This window comes from Telmatherina bonti, assembly GCF_933228915.1.
Source record: "Telmatherina bonti genome assembly, chromosome: 2".
Lineage (NCBI taxonomy): Eukaryota > Metazoa > Chordata > Actinopteri > Atheriniformes > Telmatherinidae > Telmatherina > Telmatherina bonti.
The window spans coordinates 43,777,214-43,801,576 of NC_136620.1; the positions used below are offsets into that span (position 1 = coordinate 43,777,214).

The following is a 24,363-nucleotide window of genomic DNA, read 5'->3' on the forward strand; positions in this document are numbered from 1 at the left end:
AGGACAAGAACCAGGACCAGAACAAGAACAAGAACCAGGACCAGGACCAGAACCAGAAAAAGAACCAGGACCAGAACCAGGACCAGGACCAAGACCAAGACCAAGACCAGGACCAGGACCAGAACCAGGACCAGGACCAAGACCAGGACCAGAACAAGGACCAGAACCAGAACCAGAACCAGGACCAGAACAAGGACCAGGACCAGGACAAGAACCAGGACCAGGACCAGGACCAGAACCAGGACCAGAACCAGGACCAGAACCAGGACCAGTACAAGAACCAGGAGCAGAACCAGAACCAGGACCAGAATCAGGACCAGAACCAGGACCAGGACCAGAATCAGGACCAGGACCAGGACAAGAACCAGGAGCAGAACCAGGACCAGGACCAGGACCAAGACCAGGACAAGGACCAGAAGCAGAACCAGGACCAGAACCAGGACCAGGACCAGAACCAGGACCAGAACCAGAACCAGGACCAGGACCAGAACAAGAACCAGGACCAGAACCAGAACCAGAACAAGAACAAGAACCAGGAACAGGACCAGAACAAGGACCAGGACCAGGACAAGAACCTGGACCAGAACAAGAACCAGGACCAGGACCAGGACCAGAACCAGGATCAGAACCAGAACAAGAAAAAGAACCAGGACCAGGACCAGGACGAGGACCAGAACCAGGACCAGGACAAGAACCAGGACCAGAACAAGAACCAGGACCAGAACAAGAACCAGGACCAGAACCAGGAAGAGGACCAGAACAAGAACCAGGACCAGAACAAGAACCAGAACCAGGACCAGGACCAGGACCAGGACAAGAACCAGGACCAGAACAAGAACCAGGACCAGGACCAGGACCAGAACCAGGACCAGGACCAGAACCAGAAAAAGAACCAGGACCAGAACCAGGACCAGAACCAAGACCAAGACCAAGAACAGGACCAGGACCAGAACCAGGACCAGGACCAGAACCAGGACCAGAACCAGAACCAGAACCAGAACCAGGACCAGAACAAGGACCAGGACCAGGACCAGGAGCAGAACCAGAACAAGAACCAGGACCAGGACCAGGACCAGGACCAAGACCAGGACCAGGACCAGAACCAGAACCAGGACCAGGACCAGAACCAGAACCAGAACCAGGACAAGAACAAGGACGAGGACCAGAACAAGGTCCAAGACCAGAACAAGCACCAGGACCAGGACCAGGACCAGAACCAGGACCAGGACCAGAACCTGAACCAGAACCAGGACCAGGACCAGAACCAGGACCAGGACCAGGACGAGTACCAGGACCAGGACCAGAACAAGAACCAGGACCAGGACCAAGACCAGGACCAGAACCTGGACCAGGACCAGGACCAGAACCAGGACCAGAACAAGAACCAGGACCAGGACCAGAACCAGGACCAGGACCAGAAACAGGACAAGGACCAGGACCAGGACCAGAACAAGGACCAGAACAAGAACCAGGACCAGGACCAGAACAAGAACAAGGAACAGGACCAAGACCAGGACCAGGACCAGGACCAGAACCAGAACCAGAACAAGAACCAGGAACAGGACCAGAACAAGAACCAGGAACAGGCCCAAGACCAGGACCAGAACCAGAACCAGGACCAGAAACAGGACCAGGACCAGGACAAGAACCAGGACCAGAACAAGAACCAGGACCAGAACAAGAACCAGGACCAGAACCAGGACCAGGACCAGAACCAGAACCAGGACCAGAACCAGGGCCAGGACCAGAACCAGAATCAGAACCAGGACATGAACAAGAACCAGGACCAGGACCAGGACCAGGACCAGAACCAGGACCAGGACCAGGACCAGAACAAGAACCAGGACCAGGACCAGGACCAGAACAAGAACCAGGAACAGGACCAAGACCAGGACCAGGACCAGGACCAGAACCAGAACCAGAACCAGGACCAGGACCAGAACAAGAACCAGGACCAGGACCAGGACCAAGACCAGGACCAGGACCAGAACCAGAACCAGGACCAGGACAAGAACCAGGACCAGAACAAGAACCAGGACCAGAACAAGAACCAGGACCAGAACCAGGACCAGAACCAGAACCAGGAACAGAACCAGGGCCAGGACCAGAACCAAAACCAGAACCAGGACCAGAACTAGAACCAGGACCAGGACCAGGACCAGAACCAGGACCAGGACCAGAACAAGAAACAGGACCAGAACCAGGACCAGAACCAGAACCAGAACAAGAACCAGGACCAGGACCAAGACCAGGACCAGAACCAGAACCAGGACAAGAATCAGGACCAGGACCAGAACCAGGACCAGAACCAGAACAAGAACCAAGACCAAGACCAGGACCAGAACCAAGACCAAGACCAAGACCAGGACCAGAACCAGGACCAAGACCAAGACCAAGACCAAGACCAGGACCAGGACCAGAACCAGAACCAGGACCAGTACCAGGAGTAGAACCAGAACCAGGACCAGAACCAGGACCAGGACCAGGACCAGAACAAGGACCAGGACCAGAATCAGGACCAGGACCAGGACCAGAACAAGAACCAGGACCAGAACCAGGACCAGAACCAGGACCAGGACCAGGACAAGAACAAGAACCAGGACCAGAACAAGAACCAGGACCAGGACCAGAACCAGAACAAGAACCAGGACCAGGACCAAAACCAGGACCAGGACAAGAACCAGGACCAGAACAAGAACCAGGACCAGGACCAGAACCAGAACCAGAACCAGAACCAGGACCAGGACCAAAACAAGAACCAGGACCAGAACAAGAACCAGGACCAGGACCAGGACCAGAACCAGGACCAGAACAAGAACCAGGACCAGAACAAGAACCAGGACCAGGACCAGGACCAGAACAAGAACCAGGACCAGGACCAGAACCAGAACCAGAACCAGAACCAGGACCAGAACCAGGACCAGGACCAGGGCCAGAACCAGAACCAGGACCAGAACCAGGACCAGGACCAGAACTAGAACCAGAACCAGAACCAGGACCAGGACCAGAACCAGGACCAGGACCAGAACAAGAACCAGGACCAGGACCAGGACCAGGACCAGAACCAGAACCAGGACCAGGACCAGGACCAGAACCAGGGCCAGGACCAGGACCAGGACCAGGACCAGAACCAGTACCAGTACCAGAACCAGAACCAGAGCCAGTACCAGAACCAGAACCAGAACCAGGACCAGGACCAGAACAAGAACCAGGACCAGGACCAGGACCAGAACCAGGACCAGGACCAGGACCAGAACCAGGACCAGGACCAGAACCAGGACCAAGACCAAGACCAGGACCAGGACCAGAACCAGAACCAGGACCAGAACAAGGACGAGGACCAGAACAAGGACCAAGACCAGAACAAGAACCAGGACCAGGACCAGAACCAGAACCAGGACCAGGACCAGGACAAAAACCAGGACCAGGACCAGAACCAGAACCAGAACCAGGACCAGGACCAGAACCAGAACCAAGACAAGAACCAGGACCAGGACCAGGACCAGAACCAGGGCCAGGACCAGGACCAGGACCAGAACCAGTACCAGAACCAGAACCAGAGCCAGTACCAGAACCAGAACCAGAACCAGGACCAGGACCAGAACAAGAACCAGGACCAGGACCAGGACCAGAATCAGGACCAGGACCAGGACAAGAACCAGGAGCAGAACCAGGACCAGGACCAGGACCAAGACCAGGACAAGGACCAGAAGCAGAACCAGGACCAGAACCAGGACCAGGACCAGAACCAGGACCAGAACCAGAACCAGGACCAGGACCAGAACTAGAACCATGACCAGAACCAGAACCAGAACAAGAACAAGAACCAGGAACAGGACCAGAACCAGGACCAGGACCAGGACAAGAACCTGGACCAGAACAAGAACCAGGACCAGGACCAGGACCAGAACCAGGATCAGAACCAGAACAAGAACAAGAACCAGGACCAGGACCAGGACGAGGACCAGAACCAGGACCAGGACAAGAACCAGGACCAGAACAAGAACCAGGACCAGAACAAGAACCAGGACCAGAACCAGGAAGAGGACCAGAACAAGAACCAGGACCAGAACAAGAACCAGAACCAGGACCAGGACCAGGACCAGGACAAGAACCAGGACCAGAACAAGAACCAGGACCAGGACCAGAACCAGAAAACGAACCAGGACCAGAACCAGGACCAGAACCAAGACCAAGACAGAGACCAGGACCAGGACCAGAACCAGGACCAGGACCAGAACCAGGACCAGAACCAGAACCAGAACCAGGACCAGAACAAGGACCAGGACCAGGAGCAGAACCAGAACAAGAACCAGGACCAGGACCAGGACCAAGACCAGGACCAGAACCAGAACCAGGACCAGGACCAGAACCAGAACCAGAACCAGGACAAGAACAAGGACGAGGACCAGAACAAGGTCCAAGACCAGAACAAGCACCAGGACCAGGACCAGGACCAGAACCAGGACCAGGACCAGAACCTGAACCAGAACCAGGACCAGGACCAGGACGAGAACCAGGACCAGGACCAGAACCAGGACCAGGACCAGAACAAGAACCAGGACCAGGACCAAGACCAGGACCAGAACCTGGACCAGGACCAGGACCAGAACCAGGACCAGAACAAGAACCAGGACCAGGACCAGAACCAGGACCAGGACCAGAAACAGGACAAGGACCAGGACCAGGACCAGAACCAGGACCAGAACAAGAACCAGGACCAGGACCAGAACAAGAACAAGGAACAGGACCAAGACCAGGACCAGGACCAGGACCAGAACAAGAACCAGGAACAGGACCAGAACAAGAACCAGGAACAGGACCAAGACCAGGACCAGGACCAGGACCAGGACCAGAACCAGAACCAGAACCAGGACCAGAAACAGGACCAGGACCAGGACAAGAACCAGGACCAGAACAAGAACCAGGACCAGGACCAGAACCAGGACAAGGACCAGAACCAGAACCAGGACCAGAACCAGAACCAGGACCAGAACCAGAATCAGAACCAGGACCAGAACAAGAACCAGGACCAGGACCAGGACCAGGACCAGAACCAGGACCAGGACCAGAACAAGAACCAGGACCAGGACCAGGACCAGAACAAGAACCAGGAACAGGACCAAGACCAGGACCAGGACCAGAACCAGAACCAGAACCAGGACCAGGACCAGAACAAGAACCAGGACCAGGACCAGGACCAAGACCAGGACCAGGACCAGAACCAGAACCAGAACCAGGACCAGGACAAGAACCAGGACCAGAACAAGAACCAGGACCAGAACAAGAACCAGGACCAGAACCAGGACCAGAACCAGAACCAGGAACAGAACCAGGGCCAGGACCAGAACCAAAACCAGAACCAGGACCAGAACTAGAACCAGGACCAGGACCAGGACCAGAACCAGGACCAGGACCAGAACAAGAACCAGGACCAGAACCAGGACCAGAACCAGAACCAGAACAAGAACCAGGACCAGGACCAAGACCAGGACCAGAACCAGAACCAGGACAAGAATCAGGACCAGGACCAGAACCAGGACCAGAACCAGAACAAGAACCAAGACCAAGACCAGGACCAGAACCAAGACCAAGACCAAGACCAAGACCAGGACCAGGACCAGAACCAGGACCAAGACCAAGACCAAGACCAAGACCAGGACCAGGACCAGGACCAGAACCAGGACCAGTACCAGGAGCAGAACCAGAACCAGGACCAGAACCAGGACCAGGACCAGAACAAGGACCAGGACCAGAATCAGGACCAGGACCAGGACCAGAACAAGAACCAGGACCAGAACCAGGACCAGAACCAGAACCAGGACCAGGACCAGGACCAGAACAAGAACCAGGACCAGAACAAGAACCAGGACCAGGACCAGAACCAGAACAAGAACCAGGACCAGGACCAAAACCAGGACCAGGACAAGAACCAGGACCAGAACAAGAACCAGGACCAGGACCAGAACCAGAACCAGAACCAGGACCAGGACCAAAACAAGAACCAGGACCAGAACAAGAACCAGGACCAGGACCAGGACCAGAACCAGGACCAGAACAAGAACCAGGACCAGAATCAGAACCAGGACCAGGACCAGGACCAGAACAAGAACCAGGACCAGGACCAGAACCAGAACCAGAACCAGAACCAGGACCAGAACCAGAACCAGGACCAGAACCAGAACCAGAACCAGGACCAGGACCAGGACCAGGACCAGAACATGAACCAGAACCAGAACCAGGACCAGGACCAGAACCAGGACCAGGACCAGAACATGAACCAGAACAAGAACAAGAACCAGGACCAGGACCAGGACCAGGACCAGAACCAGAACCAGGACCAGGACCAGGACCAGAACCAGGGCCAGGACCAGGACCAGGACCAGGACCAGAACCAGTACCAGAACCAGAACCAGAGCCAGTACCAGAACCAGAACCAGAACCAGGACCAGGACCAGAACAAGGACCAGGACCAGGACCAGGACCAGGACCAGAACCAGGACCAGGACCAGGACCAGAACCAGGACCAGGACCAGAACCAGGACCAGGACCAAGACCAAGACCAGGACCAGGACCAGAACCAGAACCAGGACCAGAACAAGGACGAGGACCAGAACAAGGACCAAGACCAGAACAAGAACCAGGACCAGGACCAGAACCAGAACCAGAACCAGGACCAGGACCAGGACAAGAACCAGGACCAGGACCAGGACCAGAACCAGAACCAGAACCAGGACCAGGACCAGGACCAGGACCAGAACCAGAACCAAGACAAGAACCAGGACCAGAACCAGAACCAGGACCAGGACAAGAACCAGGACCAGAACCAGGACCAGGACTAGGACCTTCTTAAAAAGGGGGACCACCACCCCAGTCTGCCAGTCCAGCGGTACTGCCCCCGATGTCCACGCGATGCTGCAGAGGCGTATCAGCCAGGACAGCCCCACAGCATCCAGAGCCTTAAGGAACTCCGGGCGGATCTCATCCACCCCCGGGGCCTTGCCGCCAAGGAGCTTTTTGACCACCTCAGCGACTTCAGCCCCAGAGATAGGAGAGTCCACCCCTGAGTCCCCCAGCTCTGCTTCCTCATCGGAAGACGTGTTGGTAGGATTGAGGAGGTCTTCGAAGTATTCCTTCCACCGACCCACAACGTCCCGAGTTGAGGTCAGCAGCTCCCCATCTCCACTGTACACAGTGTTGATGGAGCACTGCTTCCCCCTCCTGAGCCGCCGGATGGTGGACCAGAATCTCCTCGAAGCCGTCCAGAAGTCTTTCTCCATGGCCTCGCTGAACTCCTCCCATGCCCGAGTTTTTGCCTCGGCGACAGCCGAAGCCGCATGCCAGCTGGAGCTGTGGCAACAGTGTCTGAATGAAAGCAAAGCGTCTGTGGGAGGAGTTTACAGCACAGCGCTGCAACGCCAGAGACGCTCGATTAGCAGCTGAAGACAGCAGGAGAGGAAACTGCAGAGAGAAAAATAATCACACCCTTTTATTTTTATGATCCATGAAAACCCAGATCGTAATTGAGATAAAAATCTGATTATTCGCCCAGACTGTAACCCGCCTGTAACCTGCCTGCGGTGGTGTGCAGTCAGGGTAGGCAGTGCTTACCCAAGACAAAAGGGATCAAATGAAATAATTTAACTCTAGTGATCTGATTTATGTTATTTTTTAAAAAAAAAGCTTTTATTTTATAATTACTAATCTTTAATATATGTTTTCTAATTATAATTTATTAATGCCTTTAATGCTTGAAATTGCTGGCATTTAGTGCTCCTAGAGCGGGATGGTGCGCACAAATATATTTTCTCAAAGGCATATAACCATAATGTTATTTATCCTACTCGTTGTCGTGACGTAAAATTATTGTGAAAGTCTGACACCTTGTTTGATTAAGAAGGGAACTTTTATAAATTATCAATTCATTAAAAAAAAATTTTTATTGTCCCTTGCAATTTGACACTGCCTCCCTAAGCCTTGAACTCACAGCACGTGCCTGCCTGCCTGCCTGTAACCTACCTGTAACCTGCCTGTAACTTACCTGTAACCTACCTGTAACCTGTCTGTAACTTACCTGTAACCTACCTGTAACTTACCGTAACCTGCCTGTAACCTGCCTGTAACTTACCGTAACCTGCCTGTAACTTACCTGTAACCTACCTGTAACCTGCCTGTAACTTACCTGTAACCTGCCTGTAACTTACCGTAACCTGCCTGTAACTTACCTGTAACCTACCTGTAACCTGCCTGTAACCTACCTGTAACCTGTCTGTAACTTACCTGTAACCTACCTGTAACTTACCGTAACCTGCCTGTAACCTGCCTGTAACTTACCGTAACCTGCCTGTAACTTACCTGTAACCTACCTGTAACCTGCCTGTAACTTACCTGTAACCTGCCTGTAACTTACCGTAACCTGCCTGTAACTTACCTGTAACCTACCTGTAACCTGCCTGTAACCTACCTGTAACCTGCCTGTAACTTACCTGTAACCTGCCTGTAACTTACTTGTTACCTGCCTGTAACCTACCGTAACCTGCCTGTAACTTACCTGTAACCTACCTGTAACCTGCCTGTAACTTACCTGTAACCTGCCTGTAACCTACCTGTAACCTGCCTGTAACTTACCTGTAACCTGCCTGTAACTTACTTGTTACCTGCCTGTAACCTACCGTAACTTGCCTGTAACTTACCTGTAACCTGCCTGTAACTTACCAGTAACCTGCCTGTAACTTACCTGTAACCTGTCTGTAACTTACCTGTAACCTACCTGTAACTTACCGTAACCTGCCTGTAACCTGCCTGTAACTTACCGTAACCTGCCTGTAACTTACCTGTAACCTACCTGTAACCTGCCTGTAACTTACCTGTAACCTACCTGTAACCTGTCTGTAACTTACCTGTAACCTACCTGTAACTTACCGTAACCTGCCTGTAACCTGCCTGTAACTTACCGTAACCTGCCTGTAACTTACCTGTAACCTACCTGTAACCTGCCTGTAACCTACCTGTAACCTGCCTGTAACTTACCTGTAACCTGCCTGTAACTTACCGTAACCTGCCTGTAACTTACCTGTAACCTACCTGTAACCTGCCTGTAACCTACCTGTAACCTGCCTGTAACTTACCTGTAACCTGCCTGTAACTTACTTGTTACCTGCCTGTAACCTACCGTAACCTGCCTGTAACTTACCTGTAACCTGCCTGTAACTTACCTGTAACTTACCTGTAACCTGCCTGTAACCTACCTGTAACCTGCCTGTAACTTACCTGTAACTTACTTGTTACCTGCCTGTAACCTACCGTAACCTGCCTGTAACTTACCTGTAACCTGCCTGTAACCTACCGTAACCTGCCTGTAACTTACCCGTAACCTGCCTGTAACTTACCCGTAACTTACCTGTAACCTGCCTGTAACTTACCTGTAACCTGCCTGTAACTTACCTGTAACCTGCCTGTAACTTACCTGTAACCTACCTGTTACCTGCCTGTAACCTACCGTAACCTGCCTGTAACTTACCTGTAACCTGCCTGTAACTTACCTGTAACCTACCTGTTACCTGCCTGTAACCTACCGTAACCTGCCTGTAACTTGCCTGTAACTTACCTGTAACCTGCCTGTAACTTACCTGTAACCTACCTGTAACTTACCTGTAACCTGCCTGTAACTTACCTGTAACCTGCCTGTAACCTACCGTAACCTGCCTGTAACTTACCTGTAACCTGCCTGTAACCTGCCTGTAACCTACCGTAACCTACCGTAACCTGCCTGTAACCTACCGTAACCTACCGTAACCTACCGTAACCTGCCTGTAACCTACCGTAACCTGCCTGTAACTTACCTGTAACCTACCTGTAACCTGCCTGTAACCTACCTGTAACCTGCCTGTAACTTACCTGTAACCTACCTGTAACCTGCCTGTAACTTACCTGTAACCTGCCTGTAACCTACTGTAAGCTACTGTAACCTGCCTGTAACCTGCCTGTAACCTACTGTAACCTGCCTGTAACCTGCCTGTAACTTACCTGTAACCTGCCTGTAACCTGCCTGTAACTTACCTGTAACCTGCCTGTAACCTACTGTAACCTACCTGTAACCTGCCTGTAACTTACCTGTAACCTACCTGTAACCTGCCTGTAACTTACCTGTAACCTGCCTGTAACCTACTGTAAGCTACTGTAACCTGCCTGTAACCTGCCTGTAACCTACTGTAACCTACCTGTAACCTGCCTGTAACTTACCTGTAACCTGCCTGTAACCTGCCTGTAACTTGCCTGTAACCTGCCTGTAACTTACCTGTAACCTACCTGTAACCTGCCTGTAACTTACCTGTAACCTACCTGTAACCTCCTGTAACTTACCTGTAACCTGCCTGTAACTTACCTGTAACCTACCTGTAACCTGCCTGTAACTTACCTGTAACCTGCCTGTAACCTACTGTAAGCTACTGTAACCTGCCTGTAACCTACTGTAACCTACCTGTAACCTGCCTGTAACTTACCTGTAACCTGCCTGTAACCTGCCTGTAACTTACCTGTAACCTGCCTGTAACTTACCCGTAACTTACCTGTAACCTGCCTGTAACTTACCTGTAACCTGCCTGTAACCTACCGTAACCTGCCTGTAACTTACCTGTAACCTTCCTGTAACCTGCCTGTAACTTACCTGTAACCTGCCTGTAACTTACCTGTAACCTACCTGTTACCTGCCTGTAACCTACCGTAACCTGCCTGTAACTTGCCTGTAACTTACCTGTAACCTGCCTGTAACTTACCTGTAACCTGCCTGTAACTTACCTGTAACCTGCCTGTAACCTACCGTAACCTGCCTGTAACTTACCTGTAACCTGCCTGTAACCTACTGTAAGCTACCGTAACCTGCCTGTAACTTACCTGTAACCTGCCTGTAACCTGCCTGTAACCTACCGTAACCTACCGTAACCTGCCTGTAACCTACCGTAACCTACCGTAACTTACCTGTAACTTACCTGTAACCTACCTGTAACCTGCCTGTAACCTACCGTAACCTGCCTGTAACTTACCTGTAACCTGCCTGTAACCTACCGTAACCTGCCTGTAACTTACCTGTAACCTACCTGTAACTTACCTGTAACCTGCCTGTAACCTGCCTGTAACCTGCCTGTAACTTACCTGTAACCTACCGTAACCTGCCTGTAACTTACCTGTAACCTACCGTAACTTGCCTGTAACCTACCGTAACCTGCCTGTAACTTACCTGTAACCTGCCTGTAACCTACCTGTAACCTGCCTGTAACTTACCTGTAACCTGCCTGTAACCTGCCTGTAACCTACCGTAACCTGCCTGTAACTTACCTGTAACCTGCCTGTAACCTGCCTGTAACCTGCCTGTAACTTACCTGTAACCTGCCTGTAACCTACCTGTAACCTACCGTAACTTGCCTGTAACCTGCCTGTAACCTGCCTGTAACCTACCGTAACTTGCCTGTAACCTGCCTGTAACCTACCGTAACCTGCCTGTAACTTACCTGTAACCTGCCTGTAACCTACCTGTAACCTGCCTGTAACCTACCTGTAACCTACCGTAACTTGCCTGTAACCTGCCTGTAACGTGCCTGTAACCTACCGTAACTTGCCTGTAACCTGCCTGTAACCTACCGTAACCTGCCTGTAACTTACCTGTAACCTGCCTGTAACCTACCTGTAACCTGCCTGTAACTTACCTGTAACCTGCCTGTAACCTGCCTGTAACCTGCCTGTAACCTGCCTGTAACCTACCGTAACCTGCCTGTAACTTACCTGTAACCTGCCTGTAACTTACCTGTAACCTGCCTGTAACCTGCCTGTAACCTGCCTGTAACTTACCTGTAACCTACCTGTAACCTACCGTAACCTGCCTGTAACTTACCTGTAACCTGCCTGTAACTTACCTGTAACCTGCCTGTAACCTGCCTGTAACCTGCCTGTAACCTGCCTGTAACTTACCTGTAACCTACCTGTAACCTACCGTAACCTGCCTGTAACCTACCTGTAACCTACCGTAACTTGCCTGTAACCTGCCTGTAACTTACCTGTAACCTGCCTGTAACTTACCTGTAACCTGCCTGTAACCTGCCTGTAACCTACCGTAACCTGCCTGTAACTTACCTGTTACCTGCCTGTAACCTACCTGTAACCTGCCTGTAACTTACCTGTAACCTGCCTGTAACCTGCCTGTAACCTGCCTGTAACCTGCCTGTAACCTACCGTAACCTGCCTGTAACTTACCTGTAACCTGCCTGTAACTTACCTGTAACCTGCCTGTAACCTGCCTGTAACCTGCCTGTAACTTACCTGTAACCTACGTGTAACCTACCGTAACCTGCCTGTAACTTACCTGTAACCTACCGTAACCTGCCTGTAACCTGCCTGTAACCTGCCTGTAACCTGCCTGTAACCTGCCTGTAACTTACCTGTAACCTACGTGTAACCTACCGTAACCTGCCTGTAACTTACCTGTAACCTGCCTGTAACTTACCTGTAACCTGCCTGTAACCTGCCTGTAACCTGCCTGTAACTTACCTGTAACCTACGTGTAACCTACCGTAACCTGCCTGTAACTTACCTGTAACCTGCCTGTAACCTGCCTGTAACCTGCCTGTAACTTACCTGTAACCTACCTGTAACCTACCGTAACCTGCCTGTAACTTACCTGTAACCTACCGTAACCTGCCTGTAACCTACCGTAACCTGCCTGTAACTTACCTGTAACCTACATGTGGTCAGAACCCCTGAATGGTTTTCTCCTGCTACAACTGTAGAACTACGTTCTTCTTATATTTACCCGTTTTTCAACTTTTTTTTTTTTTTTTTCATAAACCCTTTTTAATCTTTTCTCATCTCATCCAGAATCTGCTCAGAAAAACCTTTCTGTCCCCTGGAAGACACGTTAGAATCAGCTGGTTTCAATTAAAAGAAACTTTATCAACAAAGAGAAATAAGCACAAAACATCTGCCACTAGGCGTCGTTCTGGAGAACCTCCTGAACTCCAGACCACAAAACGTCCCACATTGTCTTCACTCAAACCTGTGTTGCCAGGTTGCCAGTGTGTCCTCAGAGTTTGTGAAGCTGATAAGTGATTGGTAGCTGTCCGCGTCACTTGGACCAATCTGGTGTCTTACTGCTGACTCTTAGCAGGAATCCAGCTGAACTGATACGGTTCTCGCGGGACCAGCAGATCTACGTCGAGTCTCTTCTGCTCCTTTTCGCTGTTAACTGTCCTGTAGCCGAGCAGCGACATGGCTCCTTTGCAGAGCTCCTGCACACGTTTGACCTTGCTATGTGGCAGCGTGGAGCGCCAGGCCTGCGAAACATCGGCGGCGTTGCGGGACGTGATCTGAAAAGCTTCTTTTTTGGAGCCTTTGCCCTTTCCGTGGGTCACAGTGTAGATCCAGTCCTCCAGCAGCGTGCTCATCTTTAAACCTACAAACTCGTAGACAGAGTTTATCTCCTTCAGCGGGTTGCGTGCGATGTCCTCGTAGCGAACCATTTTGTAGCGTCCTTTCAGAAATGGAGGCGGCTTCAGGACAGCCCTCTCATTGATGCGAACGTGGCTCCGACAGATCTCCTGCATCACCTGAAACTGGACCTCGGCGGCTCGCGGGCTTCTTTGCTCTAGAACCACAGCGTTGTCTCTCTCGAAGGCTTTGGCCGACTCCTCCCTGGACCGCATCACGGCCCGCGGGTCCCGGACCAGATGGATGATGCGGAGATCGAGGTTCGGGTCCTGCAAAAGGGGGTAGAGGGATTCCAGCTCAAAAAAGCGGACCTCCTTTAACACCACGTGACTGTAGGTGGTGCAGGCCTCCTGCACCTTCTGCAGCCCTCGAACATCACATCTCTGAGCGCACTGAGTCTGGTTGCTGAACTGGTCTCGCAGCGTGAGCGGACAGGCCGGTGGCGAGCACAGCGCTCGACTGTGACTCCACATAAACAAGGAGGACACGTTGTGGTCCTCTGGCAAGTAGGCGTCCATCACAGACAAATCACACCGGAAGAGGCTGCGCAGCAGGTCCCTCACAGCCATCCGCAGAACCCGAGCTCCGGGTTTCTGGACCTTGGTCCAAACATGCCAGGCTGGTTCCATGAGGTAGAAAACGGACGGGTGCTGACTGAATACCTGACCCAGGAAGGACGAGCCTGATCGCCATGACGACAGAAGAAGAACGTGGACTTTGCTGTTGGGAGGACGGGAATCGCAGGGACCGATCTGAACATACCAGCTGCAGAACAAGACCATCGCTGCCCCCTGCAGGATCACCAGGAGAAGCACGGTGCTGAAGCCGACTCTGCAGCGAGGCACCATGGCTGCAGGTTGCCGCTAGATACCGTTACCGTGGAGATCTGCCTCTTCCTTATGGAGGAGAGATGTCTGCTCTGCAGAAGAAGAACAGAAAGAGAAATATTTACTCATCATCTGTTAGCAGGTACACCTGGACAGGTAACCTGCGCACCACACAGACTGTATATGAAAGATGGACGGAGCCTCCGGCCGTTAAAAGTGAAGCCTAGGGGGGAGTGTGAATGTGGATAGAGGGGTGTAGGGAGGTGTGTGTGTGTGTAGAGTGTGTTATGCGTGTATGGAAGAATGGGTGATTATAGAGGGAGCGGGGATGTGTGTGTGATGGAGTGTGTGTGTATAAAGAAGGGACTGTGTGAATGGGGTCTTAGTAGAGGGGTGCATGCTGAGGTGTATATAGGGGGAGCTTGTGGGTGTGTGTGTTATGAGGTGTGTATGTGTGTATAGGGGAGTATGTGAGTGGGGGCACGGGGGTAGGAGAGTGTGAGTCTGAGCGTGTGTCAGAGAATGGGTGGATAGGGTGTGTTTGTTTGTGTGTGCATGGGGGGGGGGGGTCTTGGTGCACTGGGGTGCGGCCTGGCTGCCGCTCGGTGGCGGTCTGGGGATCCCGGCCCTCCGTCGGTGTGGGCTGGGCCCTCTGCCTGCGGGGGTGGGGGGTTGCTTCCGGGCTCTTGGGGCCGTGGGGCCCGCGCTCTGTCTGCCCTGGGGGGCCGGTGCCCAGCGGGGCCTGTTCCCCCTGACTGCAGGGGACTCTGGCTGGGACCCGCCTCCTGGGTCGGTGCATGGCTGGCTCCGGGGTGGGGCGGTTGGGGTCTGGGTTTGTTTTTTCCCTTTTTCTCTCCCTTTATCTCTTTCACTTTTCTTATGAGGTGTTTTTTCTCCTTTCTCTTTCTGTCTTCCGTCTGTCCTCTCTGGTCCAGCAGTACAAACTCTACAATTCAAACAACAATACAAAATAAATGTAGAAATAAAATAAAAATTCAGAAAGTCAAGGGGATCATTATATCTATAAAGCTTCCCTTGGCAGAGAAAATTTGCTCAGAAATTGCCGAAAAAAGTGAAGCCTATGTGGAAGTGTATAAAACTGCAGTTCCCCCTTCATCCACTAGGGGCTGCAAAACAGAGCGAATCCCCATAAACTCCCATGTTAAAAAGACCAACTTCACAGCAGAAATAAACATGTTTACAGCAGAAATAAACATGTTTACCCAGACCCAGACAAAGATCTAGTTCTTGATCCAGATCCTGATCCAGTCCCAGACCCGTGTCTTGTCCAGCATTTAAGCAGCAGAATGATGATCTGGATGCTGTTCTGCTGAGCAAATTTACTTTGCCAATGGGAGCATTACTGGTATGATGATCCCCTTGATTTTCTGGATTTTTATTTTATATCTTTATTATTTTGTATAATTGTAAAACAGAGTTTCTACTGCTGGACCAGACCGGAGAAGATAGAAGAGAGACAGAAAGACAAAGGGAAAGAGAAAGAAAACACCTCATAGAGAGAGAGGAAAAGAGAGAGATAGAGAAAGAAGGAAAAAATTTGCATAAACATAAGCATATACACCCATACGCACTCACCTATATAAACGCATGTACACACACCCTCACACACACACACTATCAGGTTAAATATTAATGTAGAGACAAAGAAAACCAGCTGATGTTAGTGAATAATCCTGCAGGCGACTCAGTGACTGTGTCACATACAGAACATGCAGAGTGGAACGTGTTCAGAGAAGATCATGCTGATGTGACCCCGCCCACACAAAGGCCAGAAGCAGGCCAGGAGGACCCCGAGACCCTGGTGATCGGCCGCCACCCCCAGGCACAGGATCCAACCACCCCACCCCGGAGCCAGCTATGGACCCACCCGGGAGGTGTCAGAGGGGAGCCCCAGCCGGAATCCCCCACGGTCAGGTGGAACATGCCCCACCGGTCTCCGACCACCCAGGGCAGACATAACGTGGGCCCCAGGGCCTCAGGACCCCGAAGGCAACCCCCCGATCCCCGCTGGCAGCACACACCAATGGAGAGCCAGGATCCCCAGACCGCCGCCGAGTGGCAGTAAGGCTGCACCCCAGTGCACCAGCCACGCTCCCTGGGCACAAGACCCCCCCAAATACACCCACCCAGCACATACTCCCTCCTGACACACATCTTACCCCCCCATCCATGACACATGCTCCATCTCACACCCCTCTACCCCCCTTCCCCCACTCACATACTCCCTCCTGACACACATCTTACCCCCCCATCCATGACACATGCTCCATCTCACACCCCTCTACCCCCCTTCCCCCACTCACATACTCCCCGATGCACACATACACCACATAACACAACTCCCCTCACGAGCTCCCTCTCTACACACCTCGACACACACCCCCCTTCTCACCCCCAGTTCACTCACTCCCTTATTTACCCCCAACAGCTACCGCCCACCACCCCCAGCGCCCCCCCGTCAACCCCCAGACACAGCCGACCCAGCAACTCCCAGAGCCAGCAGAGTTCTCCCCTCAGCCAGGCCAGCCCAGACCCAGATCTACTCCCACCGCAAAGCCCCGGAAATAGGGGCGTGAGAGGACCCCTTCTCTCCTTCCCCCTCCCCGCTAATGATTGTGAAGTGTGTGATGTTTGTAATTGAAATTGAGGAGCAGTAACTCCACCATGTTGGGGAGAGGGACTGCCTAAGCGGCCCCGCCCACCATACACTGCATGGCCCGCCCCCCAAAACATGTCCATGAGTTGTCAGTGTGTTTTTTGTGATATGGTGACTAAGTGTAATTAAAACTGGGGGGTGGGCCGGTACTGGGTGCAGTGATCAAGACCAGCTTCATGGCCTCTCTCACCACCCAGCACACCGTGCCCACCTCCCAACGCCCTGCCTGTGTGTGGTGGAGAGCGGGGAAGGGGATTTAGGACCTGAGGGAAGTAACTCCCTCTAGAAGGTGAGCTGCCTTCGGCACTAGGCACGCCCCCATTCCCAGGGCCCCCGAGGCCAGGACAAGCAGGAGCAGCCGCCCCAACGGCCAGAGCCCTCACCAACGCCAACCAAGGAGCGACCGCCGGCCCCAGGAGGCACCAATCAGCCACATGCAAAGGGCGGCAAGGAGGGGGAGGGGCGGCAGAAAGGAACCCCCAGACCAACGGTCCATCGTCCCCACCCACCCAGAACACTCCCCACCCGGAGACATGCTGGAGTCCCTCTTTGCCTACGCCCCCCCATACACACATACCACTGTACCCCTCCACCCCCCCATACACACATACCACTGTACCCCTCCACCCCCCATACACACATACCACTGTACCCCTCCACCCCCCCATACACACATACCACTGTACCCCTCCACCCCCCCATACACACATACCACTGTACCCCTCCACCCCCCATACACACATACCACTGTACCCCTCCACCCCCCCATACACACATACCACTGTACCCCTCCACCCCCCATACACACATACCACTGTACCCCTCCACCCCCCCATACACACATACCACTGTACCCCTCCACCCCCCATACACACATACCACTGTACCCCTCCACCCCCCCATACACACATACCACTGTACCCCTCCACCCCCCATACACACATACCACTGTACCCCTCCACCCCCCCATACACACATACCACTGTACCCCTCCACCCCCCATACACACATACCACTGTACCCCTCCACCCCCCCATACACACATACCACTGTACCCCTCCACCCCCCCATACACACATACCACTGTACCCCTCCACCCCCCCATACACACATACCACTGTACCCCTCCACCCCCCCATACACACATACCACTGTACCCCTCCACCCCCCCATACACACATACCACTGTACCCCTCCACCCCCCCCCCATACACACATACCACTGTACCCCTCCACCCCCCCATACACACATACCACTGTACCCCTCCACCCCCCCATACACACATACCACTGTACCCCTCCACCCCCCCATACACACATACCACTGTACCCCTCCACCCCCCCATACACACATACCACTGTACCCCTCCACCCCCCCCCCATACACACATACCACTGTACCCCTCCACCCCCCCATACACACATACCACTGTACCCCTCCACCCCCCCATACACACATACCACACCTGCACCCTCACACTCATCTATATACACACGTGCACCCCAACACACACGCCTACCCCATACCCATGTATCACTACACTCCCCCATACATCCCCCCCCCCTTACCCGTCATCCATGAGCACTAACACACTCCCCCATACACACACCCCTAGCCCCATATCTACCTGCACCACCACACACTTTCCAACACACACACACACACACCGATCCCCAATCATCTTGGTCCCGGAGCCACAACCAGGCACCAGGGCACGGACCCGCCCCCCACCGCAGCGGCAGATCCAGGTCAGCCCAACCCCCATGGCGGAGGCCGACTCCCCCATCCCGGAGAGACAGGGGACAGTCCCGGGCACCGGAGCCTAGGAGCCCCGCCCACCCCGCAGCGGCACGGCAGCCCGCCTCGGAACCAGCACCCGCCGACCCAGCCTTCCCCAACAGCTTCACCCAGGAGCCGTGAGGCAACCCCAACTGCCGACCCACCCAAGCGCCCCCCAGCCACCCCAGTAGTGAATTAGCCAAGATCCCCATTCAGGGGCCCACCAGGTGGGACCATAAACCCAAGGATCTAAAGGTGAGGAGCTCTCCGTCTCCAGCAGACAGAGCGCCTGGGGTAAACACCGGACCAGGAGACCGGATGCGAGGATCTGGTTTTCCAGCGTCCTGGTTCCCGTGTTTACCGACAGATCTTCATAAAGCTTCCAGATGGTGGATGATCCTCTTCAACAAAGAGGCTGAAAATGGAACCAGCCCTTGTTAAACAGTCTGAAGGTACTTTACTGTCATCAGCGGTGTCACATGACACGGTCCGGTAGACACCGTCATCCTCTCTGACCTTCCAGTGTTTATGTAGAGGTGTATGAAGGCGTGTGAGCTATATGTATAAATATAAATATATATATATGTATATATATATATATATATATATATGTATTTATACATATATACACATGTATATTTATACATATATATATACACATATACATATATATATATACACATATATATACACATATATATATATGGTCCCAGACCGATCCTCCTGTACCAGACCCGGTTCTCTGGTACCAGACCCGGTCAGAATTTAATTTATTTCCATATTTTATTTGTTTATTTGGTGATTTTTATTTATCAGTTTATTTATTTCAGTCTTTTTTTCACTCATTTATAATTATTGATTGTTCTTTCATGTCTTTATATCTTTGAACTGTTGTTCAGATCTTTCCGTCGTACCTGCAGTCTCGTCGTCGTGGCGATGCTCCACACCGGCAGCGACGGCGCCAGGCTCTGCAAGGTCCACGGCGAGGAGTCCGTCCTGTGATTGGTGGGACGTTTATCAGATGGCGTTTTATATCTTCTTCATGTGTTTATTATGTAAACTCTGAGAACAGCTGTAGAAATAAAGTTTGATTTATTGATGCGACCAGATAACTTCCGTTTTTATTCGTAGTATTTCTTCTCTTTGTCTAACGACGGCTTTACAGCTGTTTGTTTGTTTATCCACCAATACAACCGCTCTCTTCCTCAGGATTTCATGTTTGACCTGTTTCTGGGTGAAACGTATAAAACCAGCAGAGGGTCAGAATGATATATTTGTTCTCTCAGACCTTCTCATGTTTCCTCCTCTGCAGAGTTCATCCTCGGTCACCGAGCGCCTGATTAGACTCCTAGCAACTCCTCCCTTACAAAGACAATCGTCCTTCAGGGACTTTATTTACCTTCATTGCTTACTTTATTTGCAAAAACTTTAACTGCACAAAGACATTTTCTGGCTTTAACCCAACAGATGCGCCTCGTCGTTGATTTACAGTTTAATTTCTACTTTCCATCTGTAGCAGAGGAGGAGGATCAGACACGCCAAAAATGTCCTGAAATATGTTGGTTTAGAGACGAGCTGGAATGTCGGACGAGGTGGACAAAGAGGACAATGTGGACACGGCGGACAAAGAGGACAAGGTGGACACGGCGGACAAAGAGGACAAGGTGGACAAAGAGGACAATGTGGACACGGCGGACAAAGAGGACAATGTGGACACGGCGGACAAAGAGGACAAGGTGGACACGGCGGACAAAGAGGACAAGGCGGACAAAGAGGACAATGTGGACACGGCGGACAAAGAGGACAAGGTGGACACGGCGGACAAAGAGGACAAGGTGGACACGGCGGACAAAGAGGACAAGGTGGACACGGCGGACAAAGAGGACAATGTGGACACGGCGGACAAAGAGGACAAGGTGGACACGGCGGACAAAGAGGACAAGGTGGACACGGCGGACAAAGAGGACAAGGTGGACACGGCGGACAAAGAGGACAAGGTGGACACGGCGGACAAAGAGGACAAGGTGGACACGGCGGACAAAGAGGACAATGTGGACACGGCGGACAAAGAGGACAAGGTGGACACGGCGGACAAAGAGGACAATGTGGACACGGCGGACAAAGAGGACAATGTGGACACGGCGGACAAAGAGGACAATGTGGACACGGCGGACAAAGAGGACAAGGTGGACACGGCGGACAAAGAGGACAATGTGGACACGGCGGACAAAGAGGACAATGTGGACACGGCGGACAAAGAGGACAAGGTGGACACGGCGGACAAAGAGGACAATGTGGACACGGCGGACAAAGAGGACAAGGTGGACACGGCGGACAAAGAGGACAAGGTGGACACGGCGGACAAACAGGACAATGTGGACACGGCGGACAAAGAGGACAAGGTGGACACGGCGGACAAAGAGGACAAGGTGGACACGGCGGACAAAGAGGACAATGTGGACACGGCGGACAAAGAGGACAAGGTGGACACGGCGGACAAAGAGGACAAGGTGGACACGGCGGACAAAGAGGACAAGGTGGACACGGCGGACAAAGAGGACAAGGTGGACACGGCGGACAAAGAGGACAAGGTGGACACGGCGGACAAAGAGGACAAGGTGGACACGGCGGACAAAGAGGACAAGGTGGACACGGCGGACAAAGAGGACAATGTGGACACGGCGGACAAAGAGGACAAGGTGGACACGGCGGACAAAGAGGACAATGTGGACACGGCGGACAAAGAGGACAAGGTGGACACGGCGGACAAAGAGGACAAGGTGGACACGGCGGACAAAGAGGACAATGTGGACACGGCGGACAAAGAGGACAATGTGGACACGGCGGACAAAGAGGACAAGGTGGACACGGCGGACAAAGAGGACAAGGTGGACACGGCGGACAAAGAGGACAATGTGGACACGGCGGACAAAGAGGACAAGGTGGACACGGCGGACAAAGAGGACAAGGTTGACACGGCGGACAAAGAGGACAAGGTGGACACGGCGGACAAAGAGGACAATGTGGACACGGCGGACAAAGAGGACAAGGTGGACACGGCGGACAAAGAGGACAATGTGGACACGGCGGACAAAGAGGACAAGGTGGACACGGCGGACAAAGAGGACAAGGTGGACAAAGAGGACAAGGTGGACACGGCGGACAAAAAGGACAAGGTGGACACGGCGGACAAAGAGGACAATGTGGACACGGCGGACAAAGAGGACAATGTGGACACGGCGGACAAAGAGGACAAGGTGGACACGGCGGACAAAGAGGACAAGGTGGACACGGCGGACAAAGAGGACAAGGTGGACACGGCGGACAAAGAGGACAAGGTGTCCTCTTCATGCCGTCTCAACACCACCCCGAAACATCTAGACTTTTATTTCATATTTAATTTCATTAAATGATTTAATAATCCTCAGAAATCAAACATGCTGATGTGAACGTGGACATGTCCAACACACCTGCACTTCATCTGTTTTAAATAATGAAAATGTGATTTTTAACTGGAAAGCATTAATCCCTCCGTTATGTTTGGTTTCGATATAACTTTCTAATTGGACTATTATTTGTCTGTTGCAGTGAAGTCTTTTCTTTCCAGTTGATCAGTAAATAACTGCAGGAAAGGCTGAAACGTCTCCAGGGAAAGAATTAAACGGGTCGCGGAGTTCGGTGTAACACCCAGTCAGCTCTTTTTATGGGATAAACGGGATGTTAAAACCCTCCTTTCCCAAACTGATGAGAAAATATGATCAATACATAGCTGTAAGTTTAGTTTGACCATGTTTCTGTGCGACTTCTCCCACATTTGCAGAGAACTTTGAGTCAAAGCTTGTCCGCACATGAAATAGTCCGTTCACGCAGCTTCAGGGGAAATAACCGGGCGGGACTCCATTTTCAGCTCGTTTACCGCATTTAGTCAACAAACAACTGACTTTACCGGAGACTTTTCATGCGTTGCAGCGCCGTTCCACCCCGGTGCTCCTCTCTCCTCTCCGCCGTCCTCCGCCACCAGCAGCTCGGGGAAGAGTCCCGGAGCAGCCGCTCGTGTCTGAGACGTGGCCAGGGTCGCGAGCCGCAGGCTGGGGGCGGGACGGGCCGAGGCTGGGTGGGAGGGGGACCACGATGGTGTAAAGAAGCCTCGTGAATGTCCATCCCTAGCTTTTTATCAAAAAGATAAGTCTTCAGCCTAGTCTTAAAGGTGGGGAGGGTGTCTGCTTCCCTAACACTAACTGGGAGCTTATTCCATAAGAGAGGGGCCTGATAACCAAAGGCTCTGCCTCCTGCTCGGCTCTTTGAGACTCTAGGAACCACAAGTAAGCCTGCAGTCTGCGAACAAGTACTCTGCTTGGTATATAAGGAACAATGAGGTCTTTGATATATAGTGGTGCCTGGTTGTGGAGGGCTTTATATGTAAGGAGAAGGATTTTAAATTCTATTCTAGATTCAACAGGCAGCCAATGAAGAGAGGCTAAAACTGGAGAAATATGATCTCTCATGCTGGTTCTGGTCAGGACTCTGGCTGCAGAATTCTGGATCAGCTGAAGGCTTTTCAGGGCATATTTAGGACAGCCCAGTAATAGAGAGTTACAGTAATCTAGTCTTGAAGTAACAAAAGCGTGAACCAGTTTTTCTGCATCACTCTGAGACAGAATGTCCCTAATTTTGGCTATATTACGTAAATGAAAGAAGGCTGTTTTAGTAACCTGCTTAACATGTGGGCCAAAGGACAGGTCAGGGTCAAATATTACTCCAAGGTTTCTCACTGTAGCACTGGAAGCTAAAGTAATGCCATCCAGGTTCATTACAAAACCGGAAAATTTAGCTCTGAGTTTTTCAGATCCAACGAGAATTACTTCAGTCTTATCTGAGTTTAAGAGGAGAAAATTTCTAGACATCCAAGTCTTTATGTCTATGAGACAATTTTGTAGCCTATCAGGCTGATTTGTTTCATCTGGTTTAAAGGATAAGTATAGTTGAGTATCATCTGCATAACAATGAAAGTTTATTCCATGCTGTCTAATAATTTTGCCTAAAGGGAGCATATATAGTGTGAAGAGTATTGGTCCAAGTACAGAACCTTGAGGAACTCCATGACTTACTGTAGTTTGGGAGGAGGACTTGTCATTTACATGAACAAACTGAAGTCTATCAGATAAATATGATTTAAACCAGCTTAACGCTGTACCTGTAATTCCAACCACCTGTTCTAGTCTCTGTAACAGAATGTTATGATCGACTGTATCAAATGCAGCACTAAGATCAAGCAAGATAAGTACGGACACAAGTCCTTTGTCTGAGGCCATAAGAAGGTCATTAGTAACTTTCACCAATGCTGTCTCAGTACTATGATGAGCTCTAAATCCTGACTGAAACTCCTCGCATAAATTATTTCTGCTCAGGTGGGCATGTAGCTGAGCGGAAACTATTTTCTCCAGAATTTTGGACATAAACGGGAGGTTAGATATAGGTCTATAATTTGCTATCACCTCTGGATCCAGAGATTGCTTTTTAAGTAAAGGCTTGATTACAGCAGTTTTAAATGATTGTGGTACATATCCTGTCACTAAAGACATATTGATAAGATTTAGTAGTGA

At 51.8% G+C, this 24,363-nt stretch overlaps 1 protein-coding gene across 2 annotated transcripts; it reads right to left on the reverse strand.

Moving 5' to 3' along the window:
- Positions 1–13,029: 13,029 nt before the first annotated feature.
- Positions 13,030–22,814, reverse strand: chst6 (carbohydrate sulfotransferase 6). Of its 2 annotated transcripts, XM_079248492.1 has the most exons (3): positions 22,707–22,781; positions 19,675–19,756; positions 13,030–14,395 (listed from the first exon to the last, which is right to left on the reverse strand). In XM_079248492.1, exon 3 carries the CDS (start codon positions 14,322–14,324, stop codon positions 13,137–13,139), a length of 1,188 nt encoding a protein of 395 aa, XP_079104618.1. In that variant the 5' UTR covers positions 14,325–14,395; positions 19,675–19,756; positions 22,707–22,781; the 3' UTR covers positions 13,030–13,136. The 2 variants fall into 2 exon arrangements, with proteins under 2 accessions (XP_079104618.1, XP_079104619.1); XM_079248493.1 differs by lacking the exon at positions 19,675–19,756 and having other exon boundaries at positions 22,707–22,814.
- Between the last annotated feature and the right edge of the window lie 1,549 nt (positions 22,815–24,363).

Coding starts and splice junctions, on each gene's coding strand:
- chst6 (XM_079248493.1), bottom strand. CDS start 14,324: ATGGTGCCTCGCTGCAGAGTCGGCTTCAGCACCGTGCTTCTCCTGGTG.